We start from the raw sequence: 27,874 nt of genomic DNA, 5'->3' as shown, positions 1-27,874 counted from the left end.
CTACTGAGAAAGTGTCCGGTGCAGAAGAATCTCAATTGGCACCGAACAATTTGAGGGCAGATATCACTCCAGAGACTGTCACTGCTCCAACCAACGGATCCGCTTTCGCAGTCCAGACCCCCAGACCCTAGCCCTAACCACGGCAAAGCTGACGCAAAGTATCGCTTTGACGATCGCAGAAGCTCCACTAGCCAGAACCTTAACGGTCACAGATCATAGACAAGCTCAAGCTCATCCCAGAACCTTGTACGTCCCGAGAAGAAGCAAGAAGCAGACTTAACTTTGAGGCTGACTTTATTGTGTTCATTTGCAGAACTCTTGCGGAACGACTCGGACTCAAAACCCAGACAGACCTGCTTTCAAGACTATCGTCGGAGGCTTTAGCCATCAGTAAGCACAGAAAACAGACTGCAGACCATATAGCACAAAGAACATAAAACTGATACGGTAAACCGTTCCTAAACAAACAGACCAAGACCAAGCAGACCAATACAGACAGGACAAGGCGGAGTTACTCCGGTAACCCAGCTTGCATCCAGCGTAGAAGCACCAACAGACAACCTTAAGATAGACGAAGGCAGTGCAAGCGCACGATCCATCCCTTCCACTTCCAACCAGACTCTTTACCGGGTGCAACCTGCCTGCTTTTAGGTGCTTACTCACAACAATCTTCTTACTCAGATTCTCTTTTTACCTCATAAGCATATTTGTAAATACAAATCTAACAAAGCAATAAACCTTTTTAGTTGCTCCAATTCTTTTAGTTTTCTCTGCCCCTGAGCAACTTATCTGAAAGTTTTGGTACATTCAACACTATATACATTTGTCCCAGAAACGGCCCCTCTTGCAGCCTGATTTCACAGCTACGGTCACGTACCTAGAGTAGCATAGAGTAGGCCTGGAGAGTGAGCCAAGTGTGAAGAAAAGAGTCAAAGACTGAAAGGACTAAAGGAGAAGATTGCTGGAGCTGAAAGGTGATATTTGTGGCCCGGTCTTGAATTGGATTGAGCCCATCTATTGCTTCAAAAACTTTGGCTACGAGCTCTGGTAAGCATTCCATACACAGCATCCAGCTTTGTCTCCAAAAAATAAGAATAAAAACTTTGATAACTTGGGTCCAAAGGACGAGCAGTAAAGCTTCCAGTGGAACCACTGGAGGGCTGAGAAGGCCTTCGCGGCTGCTTATTGTTGAAATGTCTTGGATGCCAGGTGCCACTGTTCTACTCAGAAACTTGGGGTTGGTGGGTGATTGACGCGGGGCCTTGTTTGCATTCCTATGTTGGGATTTTCAGCGGCATTAATCAACTGATTTTGTGGTTAATTGTACATTCTCACAAGAGAAAGGAGAACGATGGTATAGAGCGACAAAACTAGAAGCAAATCACCTCAAAAAGAGAAATCATGCCTTACAAAACTACAGATAGAAGGCACATAGTGTCATGAAATTGCATCCCAAATCTCATTTGCCAAAGTGAATCCGTCCCGATTCGTCTTGGGCTTTCGAACGACCCTCGAAGCCGTACAGTTAGAGTCACAGCCTTGAAAACACCAAGAAAAATTCAGCAACAGCTCCACCTTTCCCTACAAATCTCACAAATGCAAAGGACATTTGATTGCGTACGGATAAACATTTTTTCTGGTTCGGGGTGGTTGGCATCTTGGAGAGCCGACCGAACTTGTACAAATCCTAGATCATGATAGAGTTTTGTCTTGAGTCTACGATCATCGGTCACGGACAAATCAGTTACCTGGTTAATGTCCATTACTTCCTGCTATTTGCATTCGAACATTCTTCGATCATACTTTCTTTCGATCGTGTCATACTCGCAAGGAATAGGAAACGTACACAGAAGATCCAATAACGAAATCGGGCGACCGAGTGGGTTCAGCTTGTTCCAATTCTCCAAGATCATTTTGGAGCTTTGTGGTTCGAGCTTTAATAGCACCTATGCTGACATCTAGTTCCTAAAAAATAGACCCAAAGCGTCATGATGACATTGGGGAAGATGGTTACTGCTGGTCGAAAGCTGGACGCGTACGCACCTTGATCTTTCTCGCTTCCTCGTATGCGGATTGTTCAAGGGAATAAATTTCTGCTTGGTTTTCTCTTGCAGTCGAGTTGGCTTTCATCTTTTCGAGAGCATCTTTTTTGGCCTCAACCTGTCTATTAACACCTATACACGCAGGAGAAGGGAGAGTAAAATATTTGATCAACGCGTCAGCTAGCTATTCCCACTGTGTAGGAGAGAAAGACAGAGAGGGAGGGATGACGACTCAAAACGGATGAGTTCGTTGTGAGCGTTCTCGACGCGTTCTCTGCGCCGTTCATTCCACTTGAAAGTCTGGTCGAGCGCTTCATACATCATCCCGACTTCTTCTTCGACCCCATCCTTCAAGACCTCGGCCATATCCTGGGCGAGTACCAGGGTGGTCATCCACATGTCCGAGTGCGACGGCGGTTCGTCAGCAGCTGGTATTGTTGGATGATGGTTTTGGTCCATTGATCGGTTTGCTGGCTCGTTTTCCATGTTCGCTACTCGGACCTGGGGTTGGCTTTCGGGCTGGGATGGGTGCTCGTCGATTATTTTCGTGTTCAGATTCGCCAAGCGCGTCTGGGGCGCCCAAGTCCCGCGCGGCCGAGTGCCACGGGGTGTCGGCGATGGGGGGAGGAGCTATAAAAAATTCAAAAACCTTCCAGCCAAACAAACTTCCTGCCGCTTAAAATTTGCAACCCCGACAGGCAGCTGCAGCCGCAACGAGCCTCCCGCCAGGGGCTGTCTCAAGACTCAAGTTGGCCTCAACAGCCCTCCTTGTCCCTTAAATGAGGGACCTTAGCGGATGGAAAGTTGGCATACATACCTCGCAGGCAAAATTCACCAAGCAAAAGTTGTTCCCAGAGGGGGACTTCGGCAGGGCAATTCGTACAATCTTCGTAGCTTTTGCTTATGGATTCTCGTGAGAAGAAGGAAAATGTGGAACAATTATGGGAGCCAGCGAGAGAGGTGAGACAAAGAGAGAAAGAGGACTAGTCAAACTTTTTCTTCGTTCCGGCCGATTCGACCACGCTGCCATTGACTTTATCCCGACTGCCCCAGCCAGAGTCACCACCACCCCGACCCCTTCCACCGCCACCACGGCCTCTACCTCCCCCACGGTCTCCTCCGAACCCTCTGCCTCTGCCTCCGCCACGTCCACGGTCACCAAACCCGCCTCTGCCACCTCGGTCGCCAAACCCGCCTCGGCCTCCACCGCGGCCACCACCACCTCGACCACCAAACCCGCCGCCACCACCTCGACCACCACCTCCTCGGTCATTGTTGGATCGCGGTTGACTAAAGTCAAGTCGCGCTTGACGGTTATCGACGTAAACCCCCTCGCCACGACCTTTCTCAATAGCGGCCTTGGCCGAATCCACAGTGGCATATTCGACGTATCCGAACCCTTTGATCTGTTGGGTTTCTGGGTCAGTTGGTAGTCGGACCGAGTTCACGTCCCCGAATTCGGCAAAGATCTCCCACACCGCATCTTGGGTGGCCGAGAAAGGCAGATTGCCAATAAAGAGAGTCGACGAGGGTTCCGAGAGCTCTTCCTTGGAGAAGTCTCGCTTATCTGTCGGAGCACGCTCCGGCTTGGGTGTTGATAGGTCCACCTTGAGTGTTCGGCCATCAAGTTCAACCCCGCTCTTGGTTTCCACTGCCTTCTTTGCAGCTTCACTGGTTTCAAAGTCGATGTAGCCAAACCTACCATCAATCAAAAAGAAAGGGGAAAGCAACTATTTAGCAAAGGAAGCACGAAGGGACTGTCAAATCAAGTTGGAAGGTAAGACTGACCCTTTACTCTTTTGAGTCATTCGGTCAACAATGACACGCGCATCGAGGATTGTGCCACAAGATTCAAACTCGCTCTTGAGCCACTCATTATCAACATTCCACGATAATCCCCCAACGTAAACGCTCTTGATCCCCTCTTCTTCAGCTTTGGCTTTCTTTGGAGTTGGGTTAGGGCCTTCGTTCTTACGCTTCTTGTCATTAGAAGCGGGCAGGGCATCGGTGGTTGATGGCGTGGGAACTTCATCCTCATCAGATTCCGACGAGTCTGAGGAATCATCTCCGACATCTGAGCTGTCCTCATCATCAGAAGTGCTATCAGAAGAGGCAACTGGTGCAGCTGCTTTACCGTTGGCCTGTGGCTTTGATGCAGCTTTTGCGGGCACGGCCTTGGCGGGTGCAGCTTTGGCGGGCCTCGCTTTTGCGGCTGGGGCCTGGAGTCCACAGAAACAAAAATATCGTAGCTTGTTAGCAAGGCAAGGACGAAGAGAGCTTTCAATGAGGCTTGTACGGGTGATCAGGGCACAAACCTTAGCAGTTGCGGGCTTGGCTGGCTCATCATCAGAAAAATCTTCGGACTCGTCAGATGATGGCTCAGCGGCTTTGGACTTGGCGGGTGTGCTTGTGGCGGGCTTCGTGGGGGCAGCAGCCTGGGAAAAAAGGAATTCCAATGATGGAGGATGTGAGCCAGGTGGTAAGCTAAGTGGTATGATCTAAAGGGATGCATCTTGGAGGTCAGACTGACGGGTTTCTTAGGGGCTTCACTGTCACTTTCGGAGCCGCTTTCACTGTCGCTTGCCGACTTGGTGGGCTTGGCCGCCGGTTTGACTGACTTGACGGCAGAAGCTTTGGATTTCTCTTTGGCGGGCTCGGAGTCATCCTCGTCGCTTGAAGAGTCCGAGCTAGAACCAGATTTCTTAGGCGGAGTAGGGGCAGTCTTCTTCGACTCGCTGGGTTTGGCTTTGACGGGTTGCTTCGAATCAGGCTTCTGGGGAGTTGACTTCTCGGCAGAGGTGGTGGCGGCGGCGGGTTTTGGTTTGTCATCCTTCGTAGATGATTTGGCCGTCTTCGAAAGTTTTTGGGTTGTCTCGGCTTTTTCCTTGGCGGGAGAAGGCTTTGCGTCGGTTTTCTTCTTGTCGGCTAATTTTGGCTTGTCGGTAGATTTCTTATCGGTCGGCTTTTTATCAGTTGCCTTCTTCTCGTCAGACTTCTTGTCAATCTTCTCTTTTATTCCAGGAGGCAGGGTTTGAGGGGCAGCCGGTTTGGCTTTGGTGGCCGGCTGTGAGGATGAGGTGGGCTTGGGCTTCTTCTCACTCGAGCTGGATTTCTTCTTGGTGTTGCTCATGGTAAAGAATGGGCTGGGGAGGAAGAACTGGGTGAAGTGGGTGACCAGTGCTGAGAGGATCGTAATCGTGGGTGTTAACGGTCAGATATATAAGGATGTCGTTATCTGGGAGCCGGAAGGTATGTCTGAGTGGAGTCTGAGACGGGGAGGTGGGGGGAAGTGGAGTTGTATTATATCGGACAGCCTCAAAAATCTGAGCTGGATGGTGGCTTGACCAAACAGTGGGTTGGGCACAAACAGATAAAATGCCATACTGAATATTCATTATCCAATATCCATATCCATACACAGTCGTTGCTCGTTTTCGAACATGGTTTTGCGCCTGCGGCCCTGCGGAGTCGGGATACTCCTCGAGTCCCTCACCATCCCCTCGTTTCAGGGGCCGGGGGACCCGGCGCGCCGAAGGCGCCTCGCGAAGCGAACCTCTGAAAGAGGGGCTTGTGAGTAAAGTCCCAGCCGTGGCCTGAGAGCTTGGGCTTTTTGTGGCTTTTTTGGCCTCTTTGAGGCTATTGCACTTATAGCTCCCAAACCATCTGGCCAATCAACATGCCTTGAACTTTTTCATGTAGGCAACAATCTTGGCTTTGCAGCCATATTTTTTTACTCACACATTTCCAAGAATGGGTATCCCTTCTCTCAGGTGTTGATGAGAGTCTCTCTTGGAGCTTGGATTTTGTGGGTGTCCCATAATCAGTGGTTCCCCTTATACTATGGGTTGTACAGATTGACCTTGTTCAATTTGTACAGGTATGAAATAAGTAGTAGAGGGCAGTATGGGTATCTCTTTAGCTGGGTGGTTGATACTTCTACAGGATTTATATTGGCATAAGGCATGGAGAGGAAAGGTCACAGAGGAAGCAAGAAGAACCCCAGGGGCCTCTCTTGGAAAAATAGAAATTTCAATAATTTATGGTTGGTGGAGTACACAACCCCTAGCAACAATGGGAAGTTACATTATCCAGTTCGCCTAGGTGTGATTTAGTTATCCAGTCCTCTGGGGTGTGAAATCCAACATAAATTCAATCTGTGGGTGTAAAACAAAATGCTGAATGTTGATTAACAGTATGGTCCCACTTTTTTTCCAAGATACTCCTATTTTTGATGTTAAAATATCACTTTTGTGACCAAAAATCAGTTATCTGGGTAACTTAGGCCCCGTTTGGAGCCAATATAATCCGGGCAATATGTGAGTTTTTTTGCCTGACATCCTATGTGACATCTGATCAGGTCCGCCAAAACTTGATCAGATGTCACAAAATTCCAGATTATATTGCGCAATTATATTGGCTCCAAACGGGGCCTTAGACCAGATAACTGATGTTGGGTCACCAAAGCGTTATTTTAGCATCAAAAATAGGATTTCCTTGTAATAAATTGGGATCCATATTGTTAACCAACATTGAACCTTTCTCTTGACACCCACAGATTCAGTTTATGTTGGATTTCACACCACATAGGACTGGATAACTAAATCACACCTAGGCAAACTGGATAATGTAACTTTCCATCGTTGCCCCTAGCTTTTGGTCATATCTCCTGGTACTAAAAATGGTGGGTCAGGACTCAGCAATGCTATTAAATAGGGGCTTTGGAGCAACTACTCTTGGGAATAGGAAAAGGAGTAGCCAGAGTGAACCTTTCTCCCCACTAATCCTGGGAGTAAGCATTCCACTCCTACAAATAAACATATATTGTCTCATGGCAATGAACCCTGAAACAAATATGACACATGGATTGTATGTGGTGAATTTTTTTCATTGAAGATGCATACCTACATGTCCAATTCTTTTTGATTATAGTGGTTATCCTGTATATTATGGCTAAAAACAAGAATGTGGACATGTAGGTATGCATCTTTAATGAATTTTATTACCATGTAAATACACTCCAAGTATTGTTTTTGTTTCAGTTTCAGTAGGTGCCAACATACAGTGGCGGATCGCCTGGTGGCAAACTGGTCTAGTTTACTGCTGTGGCGTGGCAGGGATATAGATCTATGTACCTGGCTCAAAATATTCACTAAATTTCCAGTGGACTTGGCCAAGCGGAGGACCTCGGCTTTTAGTTTTCCTCCTGCGGGCACGGAATCGAGCTAAGTTAACACAAGTACCTTGATTCAGAGGGCCCTGAAACAGCCTAGGCTGGCGCAAAGAGTAAGCCTCCCAAGGAGGGAATTGGGACTAATCTCAAAAGTTTTCCCTGAGAGCTTCAGGCGCTTTGGCAGGGGAAAACTTGCCCTCAAAATTGCCCCACCTTCCTTGAGGGAATGCTTTCAGCCAAATGGACCGGCTGAAAGGCCCAATTTTTCTCCATCATTATGCGCTAGACAGATGGCTGTGAAACTGCACATCTAGGTGAACAGCCATGCTCCCATAAATTGGGAAAGCGGCCGGGAGCTCAATCAGCTGCGGAATCTGGTGAGCCAAGCGAACCACTTTCTGCAGTCCAAAATCAGCCGCGCGGTTGCAAAACTGACACATCACATTGAACTATGCAGGTCCAAACCAAGCAAGCAGAAAAACAAGGCTTGCAGAAGATCCCAGCCACAAGACACTCGCAGACAGACTAACCAAAGCAAGCGCCAAAGGTAAGCGGTTGGTCTCTTTGTCTGTCAGGATGATCTAGATGTTGAGCTAACACCGCATCCCATGTCCATTAGGAGATGCCCTCCACTTGATTACTGCTGGACCAAAATTGAGTTCAGGGTGTGCCCACTCAATGAGAATATCTAAGATGCTGCCCATCAAGTGAAGACATCCTCCACTTGATGACTGGTTTTTAATTCCATTGAGTGGAGGGAGTCTCCACATGATGACTGGTGTGTGCTGGCCACTGACTGGATGGGCGGGGCTCTCCACTTGATGACTGGTGTTGATTAGGCATTGAGTGGAGAGAGGCACCCTCCACAGTTTGCTGGGCTGGGAAACAACCAGCTGAATGACCAGTGCACATCCTGGAAATTGGTCTGGGCCTTTCCCAGATTTTTGGGCCCATTGTGGTAGCCAGACCGGTACAGGGCTTCACGGACATCAAAAATCTGCCTCCGCCATATGAAACCACCCACCCCAGATCCTCAGTCCTCTGCACAGCCTCCATTTACTTTACTCCGCTCTTTCCTGATTTACTCCACCTCCGCTCTTTTCTGCTCCGCTCCGCCCGCCTCCGCCGCAGGTTTCCCATCCCATTACATTATTTCCACTAGTTCTTTCTCCAACATTGTTTTCTCTTTTTTTCCCACCTCTCCTTTCCCGCTTTTGGTTGTCTGCGCAGATTATCTCCACATCAGGATGTTCCTGTCCCATTGTTAGTTTGATTGTGGAGTGTTGCACAGTGGTTGTTTTCCAACGCTTGTTGTTGTCATAGCAGCGGAAGTGCATTGGACACAAGTGTCAGGCACACACCACTCATCTTAGACTATAAGTTCAGGCTCTGCTGAGCTTGGACAAGTCCCCTATACAATTCCATCCTGATCCAAGGGGAATAACATCACCTTTTTCTGATCCGCTGGCAGTATCCCCAGCATTCTTTCTGATCCCTGGCCAAGTGGCCCATATCCCTCTTTGAGTTTCATCAATGGCAGTATCCCTGGTCTTCTTTCCGCATCTTTCCCTTACCCCGCCAACAATCTGTATCTTCCCCGTACTCTGCCAACACTCCGTGTCTTTTTCTCTGGATGCTCATCCTTTTCCGCACTGATTTTCCTTACTCCACACGCATTCCCTGATCCTCAAACATTCTTTATCCCGCTCCGCTCTTTGTTGCGGACTTTACTCCTCACTCTTGATTCTTTCTCCTCTTAACACGACCACCAAGGGTATCCATCCCCCTTGCTTTTCTCAACAGATTCCCCACCACTCTGCTATCCAGATTTTATCCCAGATTTCTGCTTGATTCGACGGACCACCACAAGGGCAGCTTCCCAGCACCATCCCCTCACAGCGCTGCCTACAATCTGACACCATAGGAGCTCCATACTGTTAGTACTGCACATTGCTGTGGAAAAGTCCCACCTTGATGAAGAGTGCATAGTGTCCATCCAGCTGGTATTTTATGAGCCATTTAGCCAGTATATACTGCCTGCCAAGCTTGGAAAGGCCAGATTGATGACTAGCATGTGCTTCTCAATGGGTAAGGGCTTCCCTTTACTAATGACAAGTATGTACAGTCACTGGACAGATACATTGGTACTACCAAAAGCTCATTCTAGAAGGCCAACCCACAAAATTGAAGTCATGAGGATTTGGGAACAAGTGTGTAAAATGACTTCAGAAGAATGAATATAACAAAATAAAAAGTATTTGGAACATCACAAAACTTACAAAATTGCTTGCATTAAATGATGATTTTGGAAAATCTTCAATACCATTCCAAAAAAATAATGAATAATCAGAATAAATAGATTGACATGTGAAATGAATGATGATAAATGAAAAAATGAAGTCCAAAATCCATTTTGAAATTTTGCAGGCAGTGAAAACACTTCAAACACTGATTTTTTGTTGCCTTTCAGGTTTATCAAACCTTTAATGTGGAGAAGTAAGTTCCAGTTTGGGCTGTTGTGCAAACTTAACTAAGTCCCTTGAGACTTTGGTCCCCCGGGGAGTAGGCTGAACTCGCAAAGCAAGCCTCCGTCAGGAGGGACTTACACCGTACCTCCCCACATTGGCACAGCAAGAATGCCACTTTGATTCCAGTTATGTTCACAGCTGGTGAACAATTGTGGTCTTGTAGGTCTGATAGCATACTCTGAGAGAAAGCTACACAAAAAAAAAACACCCATTGTGCACACAAGCTGCAAGGTGCAGCGGTCAAGTTGCACACTTACTCAGATTCAAGTCCAGAATTGTTGTCCTTTTGAAATTCCCAGAGCATGAGGCCCTGATCAGTCGGATCTGGCTTCAGTGGTTTGATAGTGTAAATTTCAATTCAAATGTGCTCAATTTCTATTTGTGAAAAACTTTACAAAATTGGATAGTCACAGCGCACACTTGTCTTAATTTGTTCCTTGCACCCCGCAAGCATGGTTCAGAACTGAGACCGCCTTGCGTGGGGCTGCCAGCCACGCAGTGTGCTGCAACAGCACCGGTCCCAGGCTGTATCCTGGTAGCACTACTGAAGCAAATGCAGTAGCAAAATATCATTACGGTAACAGAAGGCGCAGCTTATTGTGAATTAAAGCAGAGAACAACTGTTAATGCTGATGTAAGGATCTATTGATGTAGACAACCAAAAACATAGAAGCTTGCAAAGAAGCTTTCTGGAGCTCACTTTTGGAAACAGAAAGCTTTGCAAGTTTGTATGGGCATTCTATATCACCAGGGGTTATTTTGACGCACTCTCCAGAGAGTTCCATACCATACCCTTTCTCTGGAACTGTGCTGGATGCTTTTGGCAAAAGTAGTGTAAGAAATAATGAGCAATGCTTGAACTCATCCAAAACTGTTCTGAAAATGATCCTGGATTCATCCATAAATCATCAAGAAGTCATTCAGAAGTCCAATGGAACTCAATCAGAACACAGTTGAAACCACCTAGACACAATCGCCACAATCAAATCATAACTCCATTTGAACTGTTTATTGATTCGGATGATACCTTGGGGTTCAATTCACATCATTCACATGCTCATGAAGGTGTTTATTATTTTCAATTTGCTAATTTTTCCCTCATTCATGAAGGTGTTTATTGTTTTTGATTTGCTAATTTTTCCCTCATGTGCCCGCATGATAGGTTGTTACAAATTGCAGGCTGGGCCTCTTTCAGATCAAAAGCATGTACACACCAGTTAGAATGATGTGAAAGGCCGACCTGAATTGGCATATCTCCCTGAATAAAGGCAGGTATAATCTATAATTGAGCCCAAAAAGGATGAGAATAGGGTGAAAGTATGTGGCAAGTCAAGCTTGGAGGTTTGTGGTATCAGATTTCAGCTAGACAACCTGGCTTCTGAACACACATAAGCTTGTGAGTTTTTTTTTGTTTTGTTTTCCAATGTCTCCATGCACATGCATGTGAGCTGTTTTCCATTTTGACAATGTCACCTTTGTGTACATGCGTGCATTGGGGTGAAAGATCACTGGAGGGGCCTTTCACAGATCCATGACAAGTAAAAACTGGTCAGACAGCCATCAAAGCACCAGCTGGTCACATTCATTTTGCGTGAAACCCCTTGCACATGGAGAAATTGATCAAAATAAATTCACCATGAATGATCAATAATTGGGCATTGAGTAACTATCATTTCATTATAGGTTGTGGTTGAGTTATCCTTAAAGAATGTAACAGTTCTGTACAACATTGCATGAGGTCCTGTGATACTTCCTCTTAAATTATGAAAGACTTACCATTGACTTCTGAATAATTTATCAATAATTTCGTAACACACATCTGACTGACATCAGACCCAGAACAACATAAAGTTACATTCAGGCACTCTCTGGAGAGTGCATCAAATTCTCCCCTGGTGTATGCTAAATACTTTCCCAAAAAAAAAAAAAACAGATTGATGGGATTCCCAACAGGAGTATCTTGTGATTTAAGATAAGGAATATTATTGTAGATTACATGAAGACAATGTGTGATTTTTGTGACATGTACCTAGTCCTTGACTGCCCCATATTTCCCTGAGTCTAGTTATTAGTAATTCCTTACATTGTAATATCATTATTGATTCTTTAAGCTCTCACTCCAACAGTGCTAACCATGCATTTATGTTCCTGAAAGTAGTAGGAGCTCTGCATCAATTGTTCCTTGCCCACATATCTGATAGTGCTTCAAAGATCCAAAGCCAATTAACAGGACCCTGGAAACTGGGTCCTATAGAGGTGGGTAACCAAAATTCAAAGATTTTGGCAAAATCCATACATTGGGGGCACTAGGGAATGAATTTTTTGGCTGACTCTGTGCCTATGCTTGGGGCAAAATCCCCCTGGGGAACCAAAAACCCCAATGGTAAGCGGGGTTCTGCAGGTTTGTAGTGGATTTACCTGAATTTCAGCGGAAATTCATAGGCATGTTTGAGGTGTACCCTTTGGGGTTTCAGAGCCCATTGATGCCAATTTGGTGCCTAACATTTTGTAAAAGTTCACATATTTAGGTTACCCGCCTCCTCTGGGGGTTTCCAGGGGGTCCTCAATTGACAGTGGGGTTAGTGATGAAAAATCATCAAAAACGTAGAGCCCGCTCTGAGGTGTTAATCAACACAGTTTCTCATGTTGAGCAACGGGCATCTGCCAGTCTATGTGTACTCTCGGATCAATCACATCAAGGAGTGTCACAGGATATGTCACAAGGATCTAACTGCATCCGATCATCCGAACTCGACATTGACGACCCCCGATTACCCGAGATACAGTCATTAGAACATGCGGAGCATGCCCGTATTGCTTTTAGTCAGCGACGAAAGCAATACAGTCAGCGAAAGATCAACCAGCGTGTGAAAAGATCAAGTCAGGAGCTGGCTGAGCTTATAGACGCGAATACAAGAGCAATAGAAGGAAAGGTAAAAGCAGTCATAAGACTAAATGTCCGTAAACGAAAAGCCCATCGGGCTGAGTTCGCGGTAACTAAGAAACGCAGGATAACTCTTGGAAAGTACAGAATGCGACGAGTGAATCGCACTGAGAAAGCAAGCATCCTTAAATGCTTCAATAGGCGAGGAGGGACTCATGGACTCGTGCACACCCACCAGTGGTGGGCATTAGTATAAATAGAACTGCCCTCTGGGCATAATGTTGTATTCTCATTTTTTTCAATCATCATCTCATCACTTTTATATCATCATCTTATCATTACACATACATATTATCATTAGCAATTTGTCTGGTAGCCTCGCTCAACAGACTTATCAATATAACAGTTATTATCAATCAGAGCTCAATTTTATCATCTCATGCATACCCAAGCAGCTGTTCTGGTTGCTCAGGAACAGCCATCCACATTCAGCTCCTGAAGATGTTTATTGAAAGGCCTTCAACGTTGGCAGCAAATTCTTATAGCTTTCGATGATGAATGCCGGCCTACATGCCATGTCTGTAACAGCTGTGCTGTGGTAGGATTGACATAAGCTTTAATGAGTCTTAGGTGCAACGGGCTCGCAAAATCCATTTATCTCTGTCGAGATATTGGTCCGCTCTCAGTGTACTCTCAGTGTACTTGTTGAAGGTTTGCGGTGACGAAACCTGGACAGCAGCAGGCCTCAGTCGTTTGCTCTCAGTCTACAGGATGCATACGATTAACAACTGAGGGCGGGCGACTTACCCTTGCGCCAGATTGCTCGATGAAATTGAGCCAGGCAAAGCGACATATCTATATTGTAGACTGGATCATAAGGATCCTTGAATATTTATTACGTGTCGATGCCCGCCGTTCTCGATTCCGCAATAGAGATTGAAAAGGCATGCATCTTACCCCGAGATAATTTCTGTGCTGAGTGTATGTAAATAAGTAGTCTTATCGGAATGCAAATGTGGTGTGAGGGAAGAGAAGGGGGGATGAGATTGGGGTGAGTGGTGCTGGGGTATAAGCATTGTAGCATATCTCAGCCAGCCTACTCAGCCCGGCTCATCGTCTCAGCCAGCCTGCTCACTCCTCAGCCCGACTCACTCCAGCTCGCCATGGCAGCACCCGCCGGCGCACTGAGCACTATAAAACAGCCCCCCATCCCCCCCTGTTCCGCCCCACACACCCCCACCACCCCATCCCACCAGCACGACCACTACTACTACTACTACTTCCTATAGTCTCATTAGTGCAGATGTCCACTTACAACCACACCCTGGGCTCTTCCTCTGCCAAGGAGCACCATCGCGCCCAGATGCCCTTCACCCCGCCCCACTCGACCCGCTCGGCATTTGCCGAGCTGCCGCTGACGCAGAAGGACCCGCCGCGGAACAAGCCGGGGGTCCCGGCGGGGAAGCGCTCGGCCTCGGCCCACACCGACGATTCCGGGAGCGAGTCGGGGTCGGAGTCGGACGACGAGGGGTATGACGACTCGGATGCGGGCTCGGAGCGCGGGCGGCCGTACGCTGCCCGCGAGCCGGCGGGTGTGCCGGCGGCGGCGACGGGCAGCAGCAGCACCAGCCCGGACCCGGAGGAGGCGTTCACCGCCGAGGACTCGCCCTTCGCGACGCTCGAGCCCGGCCTGGCCTGCGAGTCCCAGCACGCGATCTACGACCTCGCCGGCGCCATCACCCACGCGCTCACCGAGTATCGCCAGCAGTTCGAGCGCTGGGAAGCCACCCCCAACCCCCCGCGCTCGGTCGTCAGAGCGAGCATCCTCATCGACCAGGCCTTCGCCCGGTTCATCTTCGCCCTCGAGCCCTTCAAACACACCGCCAAGGCCGTCCACTCGCTCGCCCACCTGATCAGCGAACTGGGCTCGTTCCTCACCCAGCATCGTCTGACCGACAGCACACAGTGAGTCCCTGTTGACCAGCAAATAAGAAAGAAAGACATAAATAAACTGACTCTTGTGTCGACAGACTATGGAACGGTCTTGGCCGGCTGGCCGACGAGATCTCCCAGGCGGAAGACGGGCTGGGGGGCGGGCTGCAGGAGATCGGGGAGCTGAACGACTGGGTGGATGCGCTGCTGACGCCGGCGCTGGCGGAGGTGAAGTTCCTGCGGCTGCAGCCGGCCGACCAAGTGAGTGCGATCCTGGACGTCCACTCGTACCTGTGCGACTCGCTCGCCCGGGCCGCCCAGATCCTCGCCGTCTTCCGCGCCGGGCTCGCCCACACCGCCCGGGCCATCGCCGGCCTCCAGGCCGCCCTGCTCGACCACCAACCCGGATTCCCGCTCGAGCAGACCATCCAGTGGTCCGCCACCGCCGCCGCATCGCTCTCTGCCACCGCCGACGCCATCGCCCTCTTCTGCTCGATCTCCGACTACATCCAAGCATCCTCCCGGGCCGGCCCCGCCGCTGCCACCGCCCCAGACTCCAATCCCCATCCCTCCTGCCATGCCATCTCCTACTAAAAAGAAACACTACGCCGCTTGCTTAATAATAGTTGCCTACATACATCCCCCCCGTTCAGTCTGTTTTTCGTTGTTGCATGTAACCCCCGTTCTGAGCATCTTTCTCTTGTGTTATGTATTTATGTCTGTCCAATCTATGCATTTACACAAGCACTACAGGAGGCCCAAGCGAGTGTGCCCAGTGGGAGTGAGACAGGGGCTGCCCATCCATCTCATCGGAACCTTGCCCGCAACCACCACACACACGATGGCCGGCTCCCCGCTCGTCCACCAGCTGCTCGCGGCCACCTCAGACTCCCTCTCAGACTCCTCCGACGGCTCCCTCGCCTCCGACCAGCCCAAGCTCACCCAGCCAGCCCCCTACCTCAGCCCCCACCCGCCCAGCTCCAGGCAGCTCAGCAGCACCACCCCCATCATCTCCTTCGAGCCCCCCCCTGCCCAGCACATCCCCCCCAGCCACCCTGAGTTCGGCTTCGACCACCACAACCAGCACTTCCGCTACATCTCCCAGTTCAGGCCGATCCTCAACCAGCTCTCCGACAGCTTCCACTCCCTCCTCGCCTCCAAGGACCACACCTACCAGATCGCCGCACAGGACATCATCACCCAGGAACCAGAGGAGCCCGGCTACTGGGTCTACCTCTCCACCTATCTCTCCTATCTGATCCTCATCTTACTCGGGTATGGCGCTCACTCTCTTAGCCAGCTAGTGAGCAACCCGAAAACTCACCCCACCTATCTTCTCCACAGACATGTCCGAGACTTCTTCGGAAAACGGTTCAAGTCGGCCGCCTTCCTGCATCTCATGCCCCAGGACGGATACGCGGCCCTGAACTCGGACTTCGACTCGTTCTACACCCGTCGACTGAAGGCCCGGATGGACGACTGCTTCGGCCGGCCGGTGACCGGCGTGGCGGGCCGGACGATCAAGCTGCTCGAGCGGGTCACCACCGACCACTGCAAGAGCTTCCAGTACACCCACCAGCTCCACCAGGCCCTCAACATCTCCTCCTACAACTACCTCGGATTCGCCCAGTCCCAGGGATACGTCACCGACCGGGTCGAACGCACCCTGCACCAGGAGAGCGTCTCCGTCGGCGGCGCCCGCCAGGACGTCGGCACCCTCGCCAGACACATCCGCTGCGAGAAGCTCATCTCCCAGTTCCTCGGCGTCCAGGAAACGATGCTCATCAGCCAAGGCTTCGCCACCAACTCCACCACCTTCCCGGCCATCGCCGCCAAGGGCACCCTGATCATCTCCGACGAATTCAACCACTCCTCCATCCGCTTCGGCTCTAGGCTCTCCGGCGGAATGGTCCGCCAGTTCAAACACAACGACATGCTCGACCTCGCCAAACTGCTCAGGGAATCCATCTCCCAGGGCCAGCCTAGAACCCACCGCCCCTGGAAGAAAATCATCGTCGTCGTCGAAGGCATCTACAGCATGGAGGGTACCATCGTCAATCTGCCAGCACTCTATGCGCTCAAAGCTATCTACAAGGTATATTGTCCTCTTCCAGTTTGATGGGTCTCTGCTGTTGTAAATTGAGTGCCTCTATGTGTAGTTTTATCTGTACGTCGATGAAGCTCATTCGATTGGTGCGTTAGGACCTCGAGGGAGGGGAGTCTGTGACTACTTCGGCCTAGATCCAGAAGGGATCGACATCATGATGGGCACGCTGACCAAGTCATGTGAGTCCGACACCGGAAAAAAAATACTCAAGGTACATCACTCTGATGAACATGTTCCTGTTGCGAGAATAGTCGGAGCGAGTGGGGGATACATTGCGGGCAAATCAGCGATCATCAATCCCCTCCGGGCCAAGAACCATTCGTCGGTCTATTCAGAATCGATGAGTCCGGCCGTGATCCAGCAGATCATGTCTTCGTTGACCCTGATCGCGGGGCTCGAGGAGTCCGAGCCGACGCCGAGTCCCGAGGACCCCGCGGGGGGGACGACGATGGCGGTGGAGCGGCCGATGGTGCCCGAAGGCCAGGAACGGCTCCGCAGACTCGCCTTCAACGCCCGCTATCTCTCCTCGGGGCTCCGTAAACTCGGGTTCATCGTCTACGGAGACCGCGACTCGCCGATCATTCCCTTGTTGATCTTCCATCCAGGAAAGGTAAGCGTCTACCCTTTTCTCAACTGCCAAGAATAAGAAGAAGAAGACGAAGACGCAAGACTAATGGAGTATATCACAGATGCTGCAATTCTCGAGGATGATGCTCGAGCGCTACGCGATCGTCGTCGTCGTCGTCGCCTACCCGGCCACCCCGCTAGTTTCCTCCCGGGTCAGGTTCTGTGTCTCCGCCTCGCACACCAAGCAAGACATCGACAAGATCCTCGTCGCCACTGACCAGATCGGCGACCTCCTCGGCCTCAAAATGTCCAAGCGCAACGGCTTCTTGTCCAACATCTCCTCTTCCAACTTTCCCAATCACTCTGGTCATGACGATGACATGAATCAAGTCAATGTCGACGGCTGTCAGCGCTGGGATATCCAGACCGTCTTGGATAACAGTCTCGCCCTCGTTCAGGCTTGATCTTTCGGCCCCTCTCACACACACACACAAACATTCTTATCCCACTTCCTTGGCTTCCTTATCATTCTTTATTTATTTTTTGGTCGCTTAGCTTTTGATCCTTCCTTTAACCTTTATCGTCCCGTTTCTAATTCGGCTTCCGTAACTTTTATTCTTTTACATATATATACATGGACACAGAGCTCATCCATTCATCTTCCATGAACTGAACCACACACACACACACACACACACATACACAAGTATAGACGAGTCCCTATGCCATCGGCCTCCCATTACCGCATACTTACCGGGGCCTGTCGTTTTCCTCTCTTCCTTTCCCCCCAAACGGGCTTTCTCTAATATTGTACACCGGCCACCCAGATCCAGTCGGCGGAGACAAGCTACAAAGCCGGAAAAGAAGCAGTGGGAAAGTAATCTTTCGTCTCGCTTGGTTCTCAATTGTACTCTTACACACACTCTCACTGGCCTGGCCTTTTTGTTCGGATAGAGGAGCGTGATACTTGTCTTTATAACGAGGTGGATTGACTGTAGGATAGACATTACTAGAGAGATATTTATTTCGAGACCGATTGTACTTACTACATACACACACTGCCTCCTTTTTCCTGTTCACTCGTGAAAATACTCGAAATGACGCGAAGCGATCTACTGATGATTGATGTTGATTGTTATTATGGTACAAGATGGATCCCTTCAACGAGAAAGAAGGCCTGAAAGAATGCCATGCTCAGCTTCCAACTCAGGCCTGGAACAAGGCGCCCTGGGGCTGTGTAGAGCCGGCCACCTTGGGGCCTGTCTTCGTCCATGTCCTTCCTCACAGAGGTACTCTCATAAGACAATCAGATGAGGACACAAAATTCCATATTTTTTTTTCGGTACAGAACACGCATCCGGGTCCGTGCGATGCTTGGGTATCAGTCTGAAAGACAGACATTGCACAGACTCTTCGAAGAATGGTCCCTCCCGGTGACATGAAGATTTGAAGCGTTGTCATCATCTCCAGCTTCCTCGCAGCCTTTAAATTTGAAAACATTGGAATAGTTTTCGACAGTCTTTCTGCGCGCGCACCACTGTCAAGTTCGGCTTGCCTGCAAGGGTCTTGAGCACTTAATCTTAATCTGCCCCAGGATTCTATGTACTTTGGCTGTGTGGTCGAACTGAGGTGCCAGGCTGAATCTTGCAGGATACTATCTACGCAAACAGGAAAAGAAAATCGAATGAACAAAAATCAAACGTAGGATACTGGTCATTGATGGCGGTCGGCGGTCCCGTGTCACCAACCACTCTTGAGGAGAATCAGTCCCAAGCAGCGGTTGCACCATTCATCAGGATGCTTCTTTCCATCAATGGCTGTACTACCACTACCACCGATACCGCCCAGCAAGTGCATTTGACTTGTCCGTGATTTGTCCCGCCGTCTTGTGAGCTGGAAGCATGGCTGCATGCACATGGCTGTTTTCGAGGCGGCACTCACGTTCTCTAGCGCACTTGGGATGAACAAAGACTTTGCAAGCCCCGTGCATATCTTGGACTGCGGAGGGCCTCATCGAACGGTACTTCTTGGTTTGTTTTTGGTTGCGGTTACTTCTTCTCAGATTTCTTTTTGCAACCTCTTGCACAATTGGCAGGAAGCCTAAGGCTATAACACCTTGATAGACACGTGGGGAATTCTCCTTTGACATATGGGCTAGTCAAGAGGTGGGAGCGGCGGAGCAATGGGAACTCAGGGTTTTCGCACACAACCACTACAATATACGTATTACAACAAGAAAAAATAACATTCAAGACAAATGAGAATAAAAATCCGGTATTTCGATACTGGAGTATTCCGGAAGATGTCAAATCACCTTTGACGAGGCTACACAGTGGCTGGTTGTCTCTCTGCTAGGGATCGGATTTGGGTAGCTTCGGAGGCACCGAGTAGGATTTCAAGGTGCTCTTCATGGATATTACGAATGAGAGCACCATATACTTCATGATGTCGCTCGTTCCATTTCCTAACCTCAAGAGTGTAACGTTTGGTGACGACGAGTGTGCGACCAAGCTCAGTCTCAACAGTGTCCTGGCTGCAAGGAATACGAGCCGAATCGATCTGCTGCTCCAGGTGATGACGTCTGGCTGAAGCTAGTGGGTATCGCCTAACACCTTGGGACGCATATTGCAGGAATTGGTTGAGATCCTTGCAGTCAGAACATGAACAAGCTACTCGACGGGTTTGGTTGAAGTCGCTGGCTTGAGGGGGCGGTCCGATGACTTTTTCAACCAAGTGATCGATCAACTCGCGAGTCAGCTGCTGATAAGATGACATGTGTAGAACGACTGGCCGAGAGAGCAGAGCCGTGATGAGTTGGTAGAGGAACGGCATCCAGAGCTCTTGCATGTCTTCAGCCGAGAAACTATGGCATTGTGCAATAATTTCTTGGATAAATGGCTGGATTGAATTCACCGTATTGGTGCTGATGTCGTTGAGGTCACAGGCAAATTGAACCAGAGCCTCTGGAGTAACCGTCATCCCCATTTGATATATTAATTTCGCATCATCCTTGAGATCACGGGTAGATTGAATCCATGGAACCATCGGCCTGCTTCTAGTCTTAGACCTGGTTTTCCCTGTGGTAATGATGTCAGAGAGCCTTCTCTCAGTGTTGACGAAGCGCAAGCTAAGACTTCTGTATAGCTCAATGGTCGCGGAAATTGAGAGATGCGCCGCTGCTGCTTGAGTCTTGAGCCGAGAAAGGATAGCTAGTAAGAAGGCGGTCGCATCGGCTTTTGGAAAGCGGTTAAATATTGATACAAGACTATCGATTGGGGGCACAAACAGGTCAGAGGCAAGTCAGAAACCCTCGAGATTTGTGAAAATATCAGACAAAACAAACGCTTACAGCGCAAACTTCTCTGGCCATGCCTCATCGAGATCAATGACAGCAGACATGATCAACTCTCCATCTGATATCGTCGGCTTCTTGGTAACCTCGGGGAATCTTGCAATGCATCGACGGGCCACGTCTCGTGCCCAGGTGCTAGATAACGCAGCGCCACCAGTCAAGCATGACATAGTCCTAATGATGCTGAGGATCTCGGTCATAGATGGGTAGCCCTGGATGAGTAGCGGTATCCTATGAGACATGTCCTCAAAAACAAAATGAGCTTTAGTTGCTGATTTGACTTTAGCGACGAAGCAGAAAATCTCACACATACCATGTCCGGTACTTTTCAGCACGGTCTGCACCAGAAAGCTTGGTTAGCCATTCCTTTATCCAGTCAAAGAACGAAAACGGTAAGTTGCCTTGATGGCGGACTCCGACAGTTTGGAATAGCTTGTGATGAGAGTATTTCAGGGCAGTCTTGAGCATATCGGTCATCTTCAGCCTCCAGGGCTCTGACACATACAGCACAGATATTTCATCGAGCATCAAACTTTGGGCTGAAGGGCAATTTTCACCAAGATAGCGCAGAGCTGAGTCACAAATATTTCTAGCGCCAGGTCTATCATCGTTTAGTCCGTCGTTTATACATCCAAATGCGCATTGAGCAAAGTATTGCCCAATCGTTTTATGTGGAACCATAATGAGCGCTGAACGGCGATACCAATGGATGACCGTTGTATGCTATATGGGTGAATGCGTAGACCTCCGATTAGCTTTCTCGTTTTACTGCTTCCTAAAAAAGACGAACCAAGGCCACATACCTCCTCCCCGTCGTGATTGTTTGTTTCTCTGTCAATAGAAACATCGAAGGGATCTTTTAGGCAACAATCCAAATCCAAGTCGTAGTTCCTGGCAATCAAGGTCCCGTCAAGTGTACGGAGTGACTTCACAATACAGCTAATCTCCTCCACATTGTCGGACTCAAGGGAATGGTGGCTAGCATAGGAATCGGAATCGTTGTCGGACTCAAAGGGTCGATGGCAAGGATAATCGCAAAGGAAGTTACAGGAATGATGGGCCTTGGGTTTCCGATTGACGAATCCCCTTTTTTCTTTCTCTAATAACGTTAAGAATATTTCCAAAGGGAGCTCACGCGCGGAATCTCGTAGTGTCTGTACCAGCTTCAAGTCTTCTGTCTCGAGTGTTTCAAAGGACATGGAACCTTCAGAGTCAGTATATTCGTACTCAAGAGGATGACAAAGATGGCCTGGCGGTTCTGTTGCGTTGTTGGTAGCTAGGTCTTCGAGCCAGCGTTGAAGCGTTTTTTGGAGTGAAGGTGCATTGGCTGTTGGCCGGGGGTGGCCAGGGAGAACGGCCAGGCTGTAGGTCAAGACGCACCGATAGCCGGATTTGACGGGTCGAACTTCATGCGTCACGTCCGAATCCGAATACCAGCAAGCAATGTACTGTTTGGCAGCCGACGTTCCCAAAGTTATGCATTCGCCGTTGTGCTCCACAACAACTTCCCCGCCCGTGAGAGCTGATGGCAAACAGATTATCAAAGTCCCAAACCTGCCTGTAGTCCTTTCACTTTCAGTACTGCGATCCCGTCGAGATAACCGCCAGATGTCAGTTCTGAAATTCGCTGGGCCAATGGAAAAAGGTAGAAAGCTCTTACTCAGTTCGTGGTTTGGAGATGGCCCCCGGTCCATATATAAGCATCTTGTTCAACCCCAATCGAATGGGCACATCAATGCCCAGCTTGCTTGTGAGATCCTGTCTTACAGTGCGCAGATAACCTTTCCATGCTGGGTCGGGAAAGTGCAACTGGTCCTTGTTCAGCTCCCATCGGTTGCGGACATGCGCCGCCTTGCTTCTGCGGCCATCAGGAGCCCGATGCGCTTTGGCGATAAGCAGTCGAACTTTTTGTTCACTGAGAGGGATGTCAACGTCTCCAACTCCATCGACATTGACTCTAGCAGGTGGAGTTTTCTGATTGGCCTCCCATGCAGCGTATTTTGCACGATTTGCGGGAGCGTTGATGGCTTCGAAAGCCTTGAGCAGGTCACTTTTCAACTGGATTTCGTAGTCGGGATTATCGTCCATGTCGCGTTCTACAGAATCACCTGTGAGTGGGTCCACAGAGACAAGATCAGCCAACGATTGGAGTGACTTCTTGCATGCTATCTTGAAAGCAGAGTCCCTTGTACAGAATACATACTCATTCACTATCTTGAGACTAGACCGCTTTCGTCAATTGTTGGTTGTACTGGTCAGGTTACTCTTGACGTGCAAAAGTGGGCCTTTCACCAGCTTTCGCCTTTGTCTGCCTTTTTGAACCTTTTCCATTGTACTCGAGTGTCACCTTAACTTCAACAGCATGTAACTTTAAGGTCTCATGTCATGATCTGTTTAGGTGTTATTTATGTACAAATATTCTACATGACAGGTACTTTGGTACACGTCGGCGCACTGCGGAAGAAGACCTTGAGTCAGATGCCGTTGCTCTATGTGGTGTCGCCCCCAAAGCCGGGGTACTTGGTGATGCGGCTTCGACCCTTGCTTTAATGCTTATGTAGAAGACTCGAGCCCACATGCCTCTCGATGAGAGCCCGAACTTTGAAGGGCAGTCTGGCCGGCTCTGTCTTCATACAGTCCGGGTCGGCGCGATGCGAGAGCCTCCAGAGGCTAGGCCACTCCAGTCTGAGAACCCGAACCAGCCAGTTCCCAGTGCATATGATAAATTTCCGTTCTGAATTGAAAATCATACTGTTTCTCTTGATATTCAACTCTTTATGATCACATGTATGCATGAATTCACCGATAATCCTTTTGACCAATGCACAGTTGGCTTAACCCATGGCCATGTCGTGTTCGGTCGTGTTCGGAGAAAAACCTGCAATTCCATGGGTTAATCAAGCCTAGTCGTCCTGTGGGGATATCCATTGGCCTTTTCGATGCTGAGAGCAATGATTTTTTTTTTGAAAAAATAGCTTCTTCCATCAGAAATAGCGTATCTTATTCCACTGCTCAGACACCGGCACTGCAGAGTCTGAAACCCTTTCTTTCAACTTTTGCTTGACAAATGACGACCAGATTTCCTGGAAAACTATGAAATCCACGACTGGAAATCATAAGGCTACCGGTTTTGGCCGGTTCAAAATGAGTCTGAACAACTCCTGCCGGCCGGCTAAACGGCAGATAACAACGAATTTAATTCTCACAGGTCCGTGTTATCACTGTTGACATCCATGGCCGAAAGTCGACATTTCGGGCAGAGGGACACTGAGGATGCTTATGGGGGAGTGAATTCATCTCTACCCTCCACGGCACAAGCCGCTCACCTCATTGGCGTCAGAATTTCGCAGTGGACTGGCTCAGACGTTTCCCTGCAACAAAACGCTTTGCTCCACCTAGAGTTATGATGTCATTCATGCGCCAGAAAGCCTCGGACACTGGTTGATGAAATGCTTCTTGGACCCTTTTTCCCTTTTTTTCGATGCCACCTCTGAAGAAGGATTCAGCAACCGGTTCCGCTGATAAGGAGAGCTTTCTTTTACCTTGTTTGTGCTCACCAAAGCTTCTCCATCATCCTTGTATCGTCACTTTTCGCACAAAACTCGTTCGCCTGGTCCACAAGTCATTTTTTTCATTTCAGTTCCTTTACACGGAGCATAGTTATGGTCATGATTTATAAAGCGCCCACAGCAAGCCTCGTGCTGTTTTGTTTTCTTCTATTCTTGATACCCGAAACAACTGCAATCAGCTCTGGTGAGGTACATCATCATCCCGGGGCCGCTACGTCTAAGTTGAGAAGGAGAAGTGCTCCACTTTCAGAAACTTATTCTGGTAAAGGCACGTACCATGTGAGTAACAATGATTGTCGTAATTCTATTTGCATGTTTGTAGAAGCTGATTGCTATGAATCTCAATTGAAATGAACGTAATCCCATTAGCCCGACGATTGGACAAGTGGAAAGTGGGTGACCGAGAATGTTATTTTTTTTGTTGGAGGCTGATACAACCCTAGCTTATGCTATTCTAAATCCATTCTGCATCAAGCTGCGCTTTCATAAAGTGGCCCCGACCTCAAGGCTTAGGTCCAGTGGCGATTGCTTCGAACATGTGGAATTCGTCGCAAAGCTGTGGTGCTTGTCTTGAAATCGAAGGACCTTCGGGTGGTAGATTCACAGGAATTGTGTCCAACCAATGCCCTTCGGTAAGCTGAACTAGCTGAATGAAGATGATTTTTATCATTCTCTTCCGCAATGCAACGTTTTGGAAGACGGGAAACAGATATCTCATCCTTCTTGATTTCGTTCTCTTTCATGTTCTTCATTGTAATCGGAAAACAAAAAACCACGATTATCGTAGTGCGAACAGAATGGCCTTGACTTGGACGTCGGTATATGGAATCAAGTGAGCGGCAATCAATCGCCAGGAATCATTTCACTCAAATGGTAAGTACTTCCGTTTGGATCTATGACTTTTGCTGTTGCATTTATCTTTTCCTCACATTCTGAATCTCAACTAACAAGCTGTTGATTTGTTTTCTTGTTCCGACTTTCCCTGCAAAAACCAACGTTTTGACAGGAAAATTGTTCCTTGTGGATTTTCGAAGCCAATCATTTTCATGAACAAGTCTGGAGTGAGCCAATATTGGACATCAATCCAAGTCCAAGGTGCCAATACTCCGTTAAAATCTTTGGAAGTGTCGACAAATGGGGGAAGTTCGTGGACTGCTCTGGAGCGACAATCAAACTCTAATTATTGTGAGGTGTCTCCCTATCAGATCTCTCCTGCACTGGCAGGCTTACAAGCTCTTGTTGTACCGAACACTCCAGTGACCTCCAAATATTTGAGTAATACTGATTCATTTACTTGGTTTCCGTCGCTTCTACATGAATACCTATGATAACCACCCAGTCCAACCGAAAGATGGTAAAGGCTTAGGCACAACAGGGGATATCCGGGTCACCTGCTTATCCGGCAAGCAATTTGTAACAAAGAACGTAGACTTGGCGAACCCCGAATCACCCAAGCCGGGATCCGCAAACTGTTGAAAAGATGGTGACTACCTCCCTCACCAGAGGTCTTCAGCAATTGATAGAATTAGATCAGAACAAGACAAGAGTGAAACTTTCAGCGAACAAATCGATTTCAGCCTTTCACATTAGCCAAATAATTCTCTTCTCTAGAAACCAGGCGTAACTAGAGAAAGAGTATCGATGTTAAGAAGCATCCAATGGATTATAAGTACAATTTCTCTTACATGTATAGTATCTTTTCTACAAGCAGAATTTGATTGTAAATGTATTGGAGGACTTCCCGTCGAGTCTGGGAGCCTCCCAGATCTCAATTTACAAACCCAAACTCTTAATTAAAAGGAAAATGTTTTCCTAACCCTAGAGTTCATTAACTTCATGTGCACTGGTTGAGTTTTTGATAGCTGTCTTAATTTAGGATGTAGAGGGGCATCTAGAGCTCTCTAAACAACGACGGGAAGTCATCCATTGGAGGACTTCCCGTCAATCTGGGAACCCCTTCCAGACCCAGATCTGAGCCAAATTTCGCAGGGAAATTTAGGCTTTGAGACTCTGGGAGGCTCTCAGATTGCTCCCAGATTGCGACGGGAAGTCCTCCATTAGACTACTTATCAAATGAATTACATGTGTGGCTGAAGTTTAGCTCACAAGCAGTTCTAAAGCAGGATGGCATCAGCTAGAAAATGTCATTCGGTACCGCCCGGGGCCGCACCCGTCCCCGAACTTAGGGAAGTCCCTCCGAGGAGGTCGCCCGCAGAGACTTTGATCAGTTTGACCTCCCGCTGGGCGGTGCCGGATTTTTCGGAAAAAGCGGTGCGGTACCGCCCACACCCGCCCGGCGATCTAACAAAACCGGAGATCAGTGCCAGTCTTTACAAAACGATTCCCAAGGTGCCACATGTTCAACAGCCTATATTGTAGTCTCTGATATCTCAAAAAAAGTACTAAACTGCACTATATTGAAGGTACTGCCAATTGAAGCAGTACATACAGTCCTATGCACATACACCACAAAAAAATATATTTTTGCCCAGGAGTTATTGAGTATACTCAGCCAAATAAAAAATAATTCTCCAAACAATGCAAAAATGGTTTTGGCTGAGTTTAAGGAATTGTTTTTTTTTTCTTTGGCTGGGTATACTCAGTTTAGCTCAGTTCTTACTATGTATATAATTTTACCCACCCCATTTATTTATCAACTTGTGGTCAAAACTATAATTGTTTGTGAGTGTGAATGACCACACCTGTGTTGCAGCTGCTGCGGAGGATTGGACACACACCTGGAGTCAGACCAGACGGACAGGGAAGACTAGGAAGCTCAAAAAGGGGTGGGTGCTTACAGAGAATTAGAACCCCTGCATTGCTTAGAACTAACTCTGACAGCTAAAATTAAAGACTTGATCCCAATCCTGCCAGTGCCACCCATTGACCCTGTGTGAACCCCCCTCCTTGGGGGTTTCACACAAATGATCCCAAGATCTCAAACTGAACCTTACTTAGTCTGTCCTCCTTCCCCTCCTAGCTCAGAGGAGATTGATTCTATCATCTCTCCTGAGATATGTGAGTCTGCTACTTTTCCCTCTCGCTCCCTCTCCCTTTAATCTTTTTGTACATAGATCAGTACTGACAGAGATTTATTGTATCATCTCTCCGGAGAAAGCAATCCACCCCCGCTGGTTCTTGAACTCCCCATCAGGCATTGGCCTTCCTTGTTCCCGCTCCCCAAAACCTTTTCCTTCCCTGGGCCTGTCTCCCATACCCTACCAGTAAAGAGCCCCCCATCCTGAACTCTTACATGCATACTGGTCACTGGACTTAAAATACCAAAATCCAAGTACTGAATCTGCTGGCAAAAGAGCTGATGCCAACACCACACACCACAATTATGACAATGAGCCTGTTTTCTAAAGGTGTGATTCTGGGTTTCTTGTTGGGGAAAAGCAGAGTAAAATTACATCCTCCTAATTGTGCACCTCCAATTCTTGATTCCTCCAAAACCACTAGAACTCTACCAAGTGCCACATACATGACTCAAACATCACCACATCTATTTCTTTTTACAGGACCAATAGAGCTGGTGGACATAGCAGAGCTAAAGCATATCCAGAAATTCAGACAACAGAAAACACTGGATGGCCGCAGAAAACACTGGATGACAGACAGCAGACTACAGACATAAACTAAAATGTAACAACTACACTGCCACTTCCAGGAATAGATCCAATTTCAAAGCCAGCCCAACTAAATCTGTGAGGCAATACAAAT

At 48.4% G+C, this 27,874-nt stretch overlaps 6 protein-coding genes across 6 annotated transcripts; 3 read left to right on the top strand and 3 right to left on the bottom strand.

The window, feature by feature from the left end:
- Positions 1-1,437: 1,437 nt before the first annotated feature.
- Positions 1,438-2,528, bottom strand: PtA15_13A90 (uncharacterized protein; the record flags this gene model as incomplete). Its single annotated transcript, XM_053162771.1, has 5 exons — positions 1,438-1,538; positions 1,622-1,716; positions 1,847-1,965; positions 2,044-2,174; positions 2,282-2,528. 5 exons carry the CDS (start codon positions 2,526-2,528, stop codon positions 1,438-1,440), a joined length of 693 nt encoding a protein of 230 aa, XP_053026246.1.
- A 497-nt stretch (positions 2,529-3,025) lies between these two features.
- Positions 3,026-5,172, bottom strand: PtA15_13A89 (uncharacterized protein; the record flags this gene model as incomplete). The annotated part of the gene is made up of 4 exons (XM_053162769.1): positions 3,026-3,740; positions 3,831-4,261; positions 4,358-4,477; positions 4,573-5,172. 4 exons carry the CDS (start codon positions 5,170-5,172, stop codon positions 3,026-3,028), a joined length of 1,866 nt encoding a protein of 621 aa, XP_053026245.1.
- An 8,755-nt stretch (positions 5,173-13,927) lies between these two features.
- PtA15_13A88 (uncharacterized protein) lies at positions 13,928-15,150 on the top strand (the record flags this gene model as incomplete). Its single annotated transcript, XM_053162768.1, has 2 exons — positions 13,928-14,589; positions 14,655-15,150. The coding sequence occupies 2 exons, from the start codon at positions 13,928-13,930 to the stop codon at positions 15,148-15,150; spliced, it is 1,158 nt and encodes a 385-aa protein (XP_053026244.1).
- Positions 15,151-15,397: 247 nt separating this feature from the next.
- On the top strand, positions 15,398-17,694 carry PtA15_13A87 (uncharacterized protein; the record flags this gene model as incomplete). The annotated part of the gene is made up of 3 exons (XM_053162767.1): positions 15,398-16,651; positions 16,716-16,846; positions 17,448-17,694. 3 exons carry the CDS (start codon positions 15,398-15,400, stop codon positions 17,692-17,694), a joined length of 1,632 nt encoding a protein of 543 aa, XP_053026243.1.
- Positions 17,695-19,555: 1,861 nt separating this feature from the next.
- Positions 19,556-22,670, bottom strand: PtA15_13A86 (uncharacterized protein; the record flags this gene model as incomplete). Its single annotated transcript, XM_053162766.1, has 5 exons — positions 19,556-20,495; positions 20,580-20,813; positions 20,896-21,305; positions 21,386-22,163; positions 22,243-22,670. 5 exons carry the CDS (start codon positions 22,668-22,670, stop codon positions 19,556-19,558), a joined length of 2,790 nt encoding a protein of 929 aa, XP_053026242.1.
- Positions 22,671-24,244: 1,574 nt separating this feature from the next.
- PtA15_13A85 (uncharacterized protein) lies at positions 24,245-25,627 on the top strand (the record flags this gene model as incomplete). Its single annotated transcript, XM_053162765.1, has 6 exons — positions 24,245-24,430; positions 24,521-24,543; positions 24,627-24,783; positions 24,939-25,024; positions 25,158-25,336; positions 25,491-25,627. The coding sequence occupies 6 exons, from the start codon at positions 24,245-24,247 to the stop codon at positions 25,625-25,627; spliced, it is 768 nt and encodes a 255-aa protein (XP_053026241.1).
- Between the last annotated feature and the right edge of the window lie 2,247 nt (positions 25,628-27,874).

Source organism: Puccinia triticina, chromosome 13A (genome assembly GCF_026914185.1).
Source record: "Puccinia triticina chromosome 13A, complete sequence".
In the NCBI taxonomy this organism is placed as follows: domain Eukaryota; kingdom Fungi; phylum Basidiomycota; class Pucciniomycetes; order Pucciniales; family Pucciniaceae; genus Puccinia; species Puccinia triticina.
Note: the sequence above shows the minus strand (reverse complement) of the source record. Positions and strands in the feature narration are given on the sequence as shown.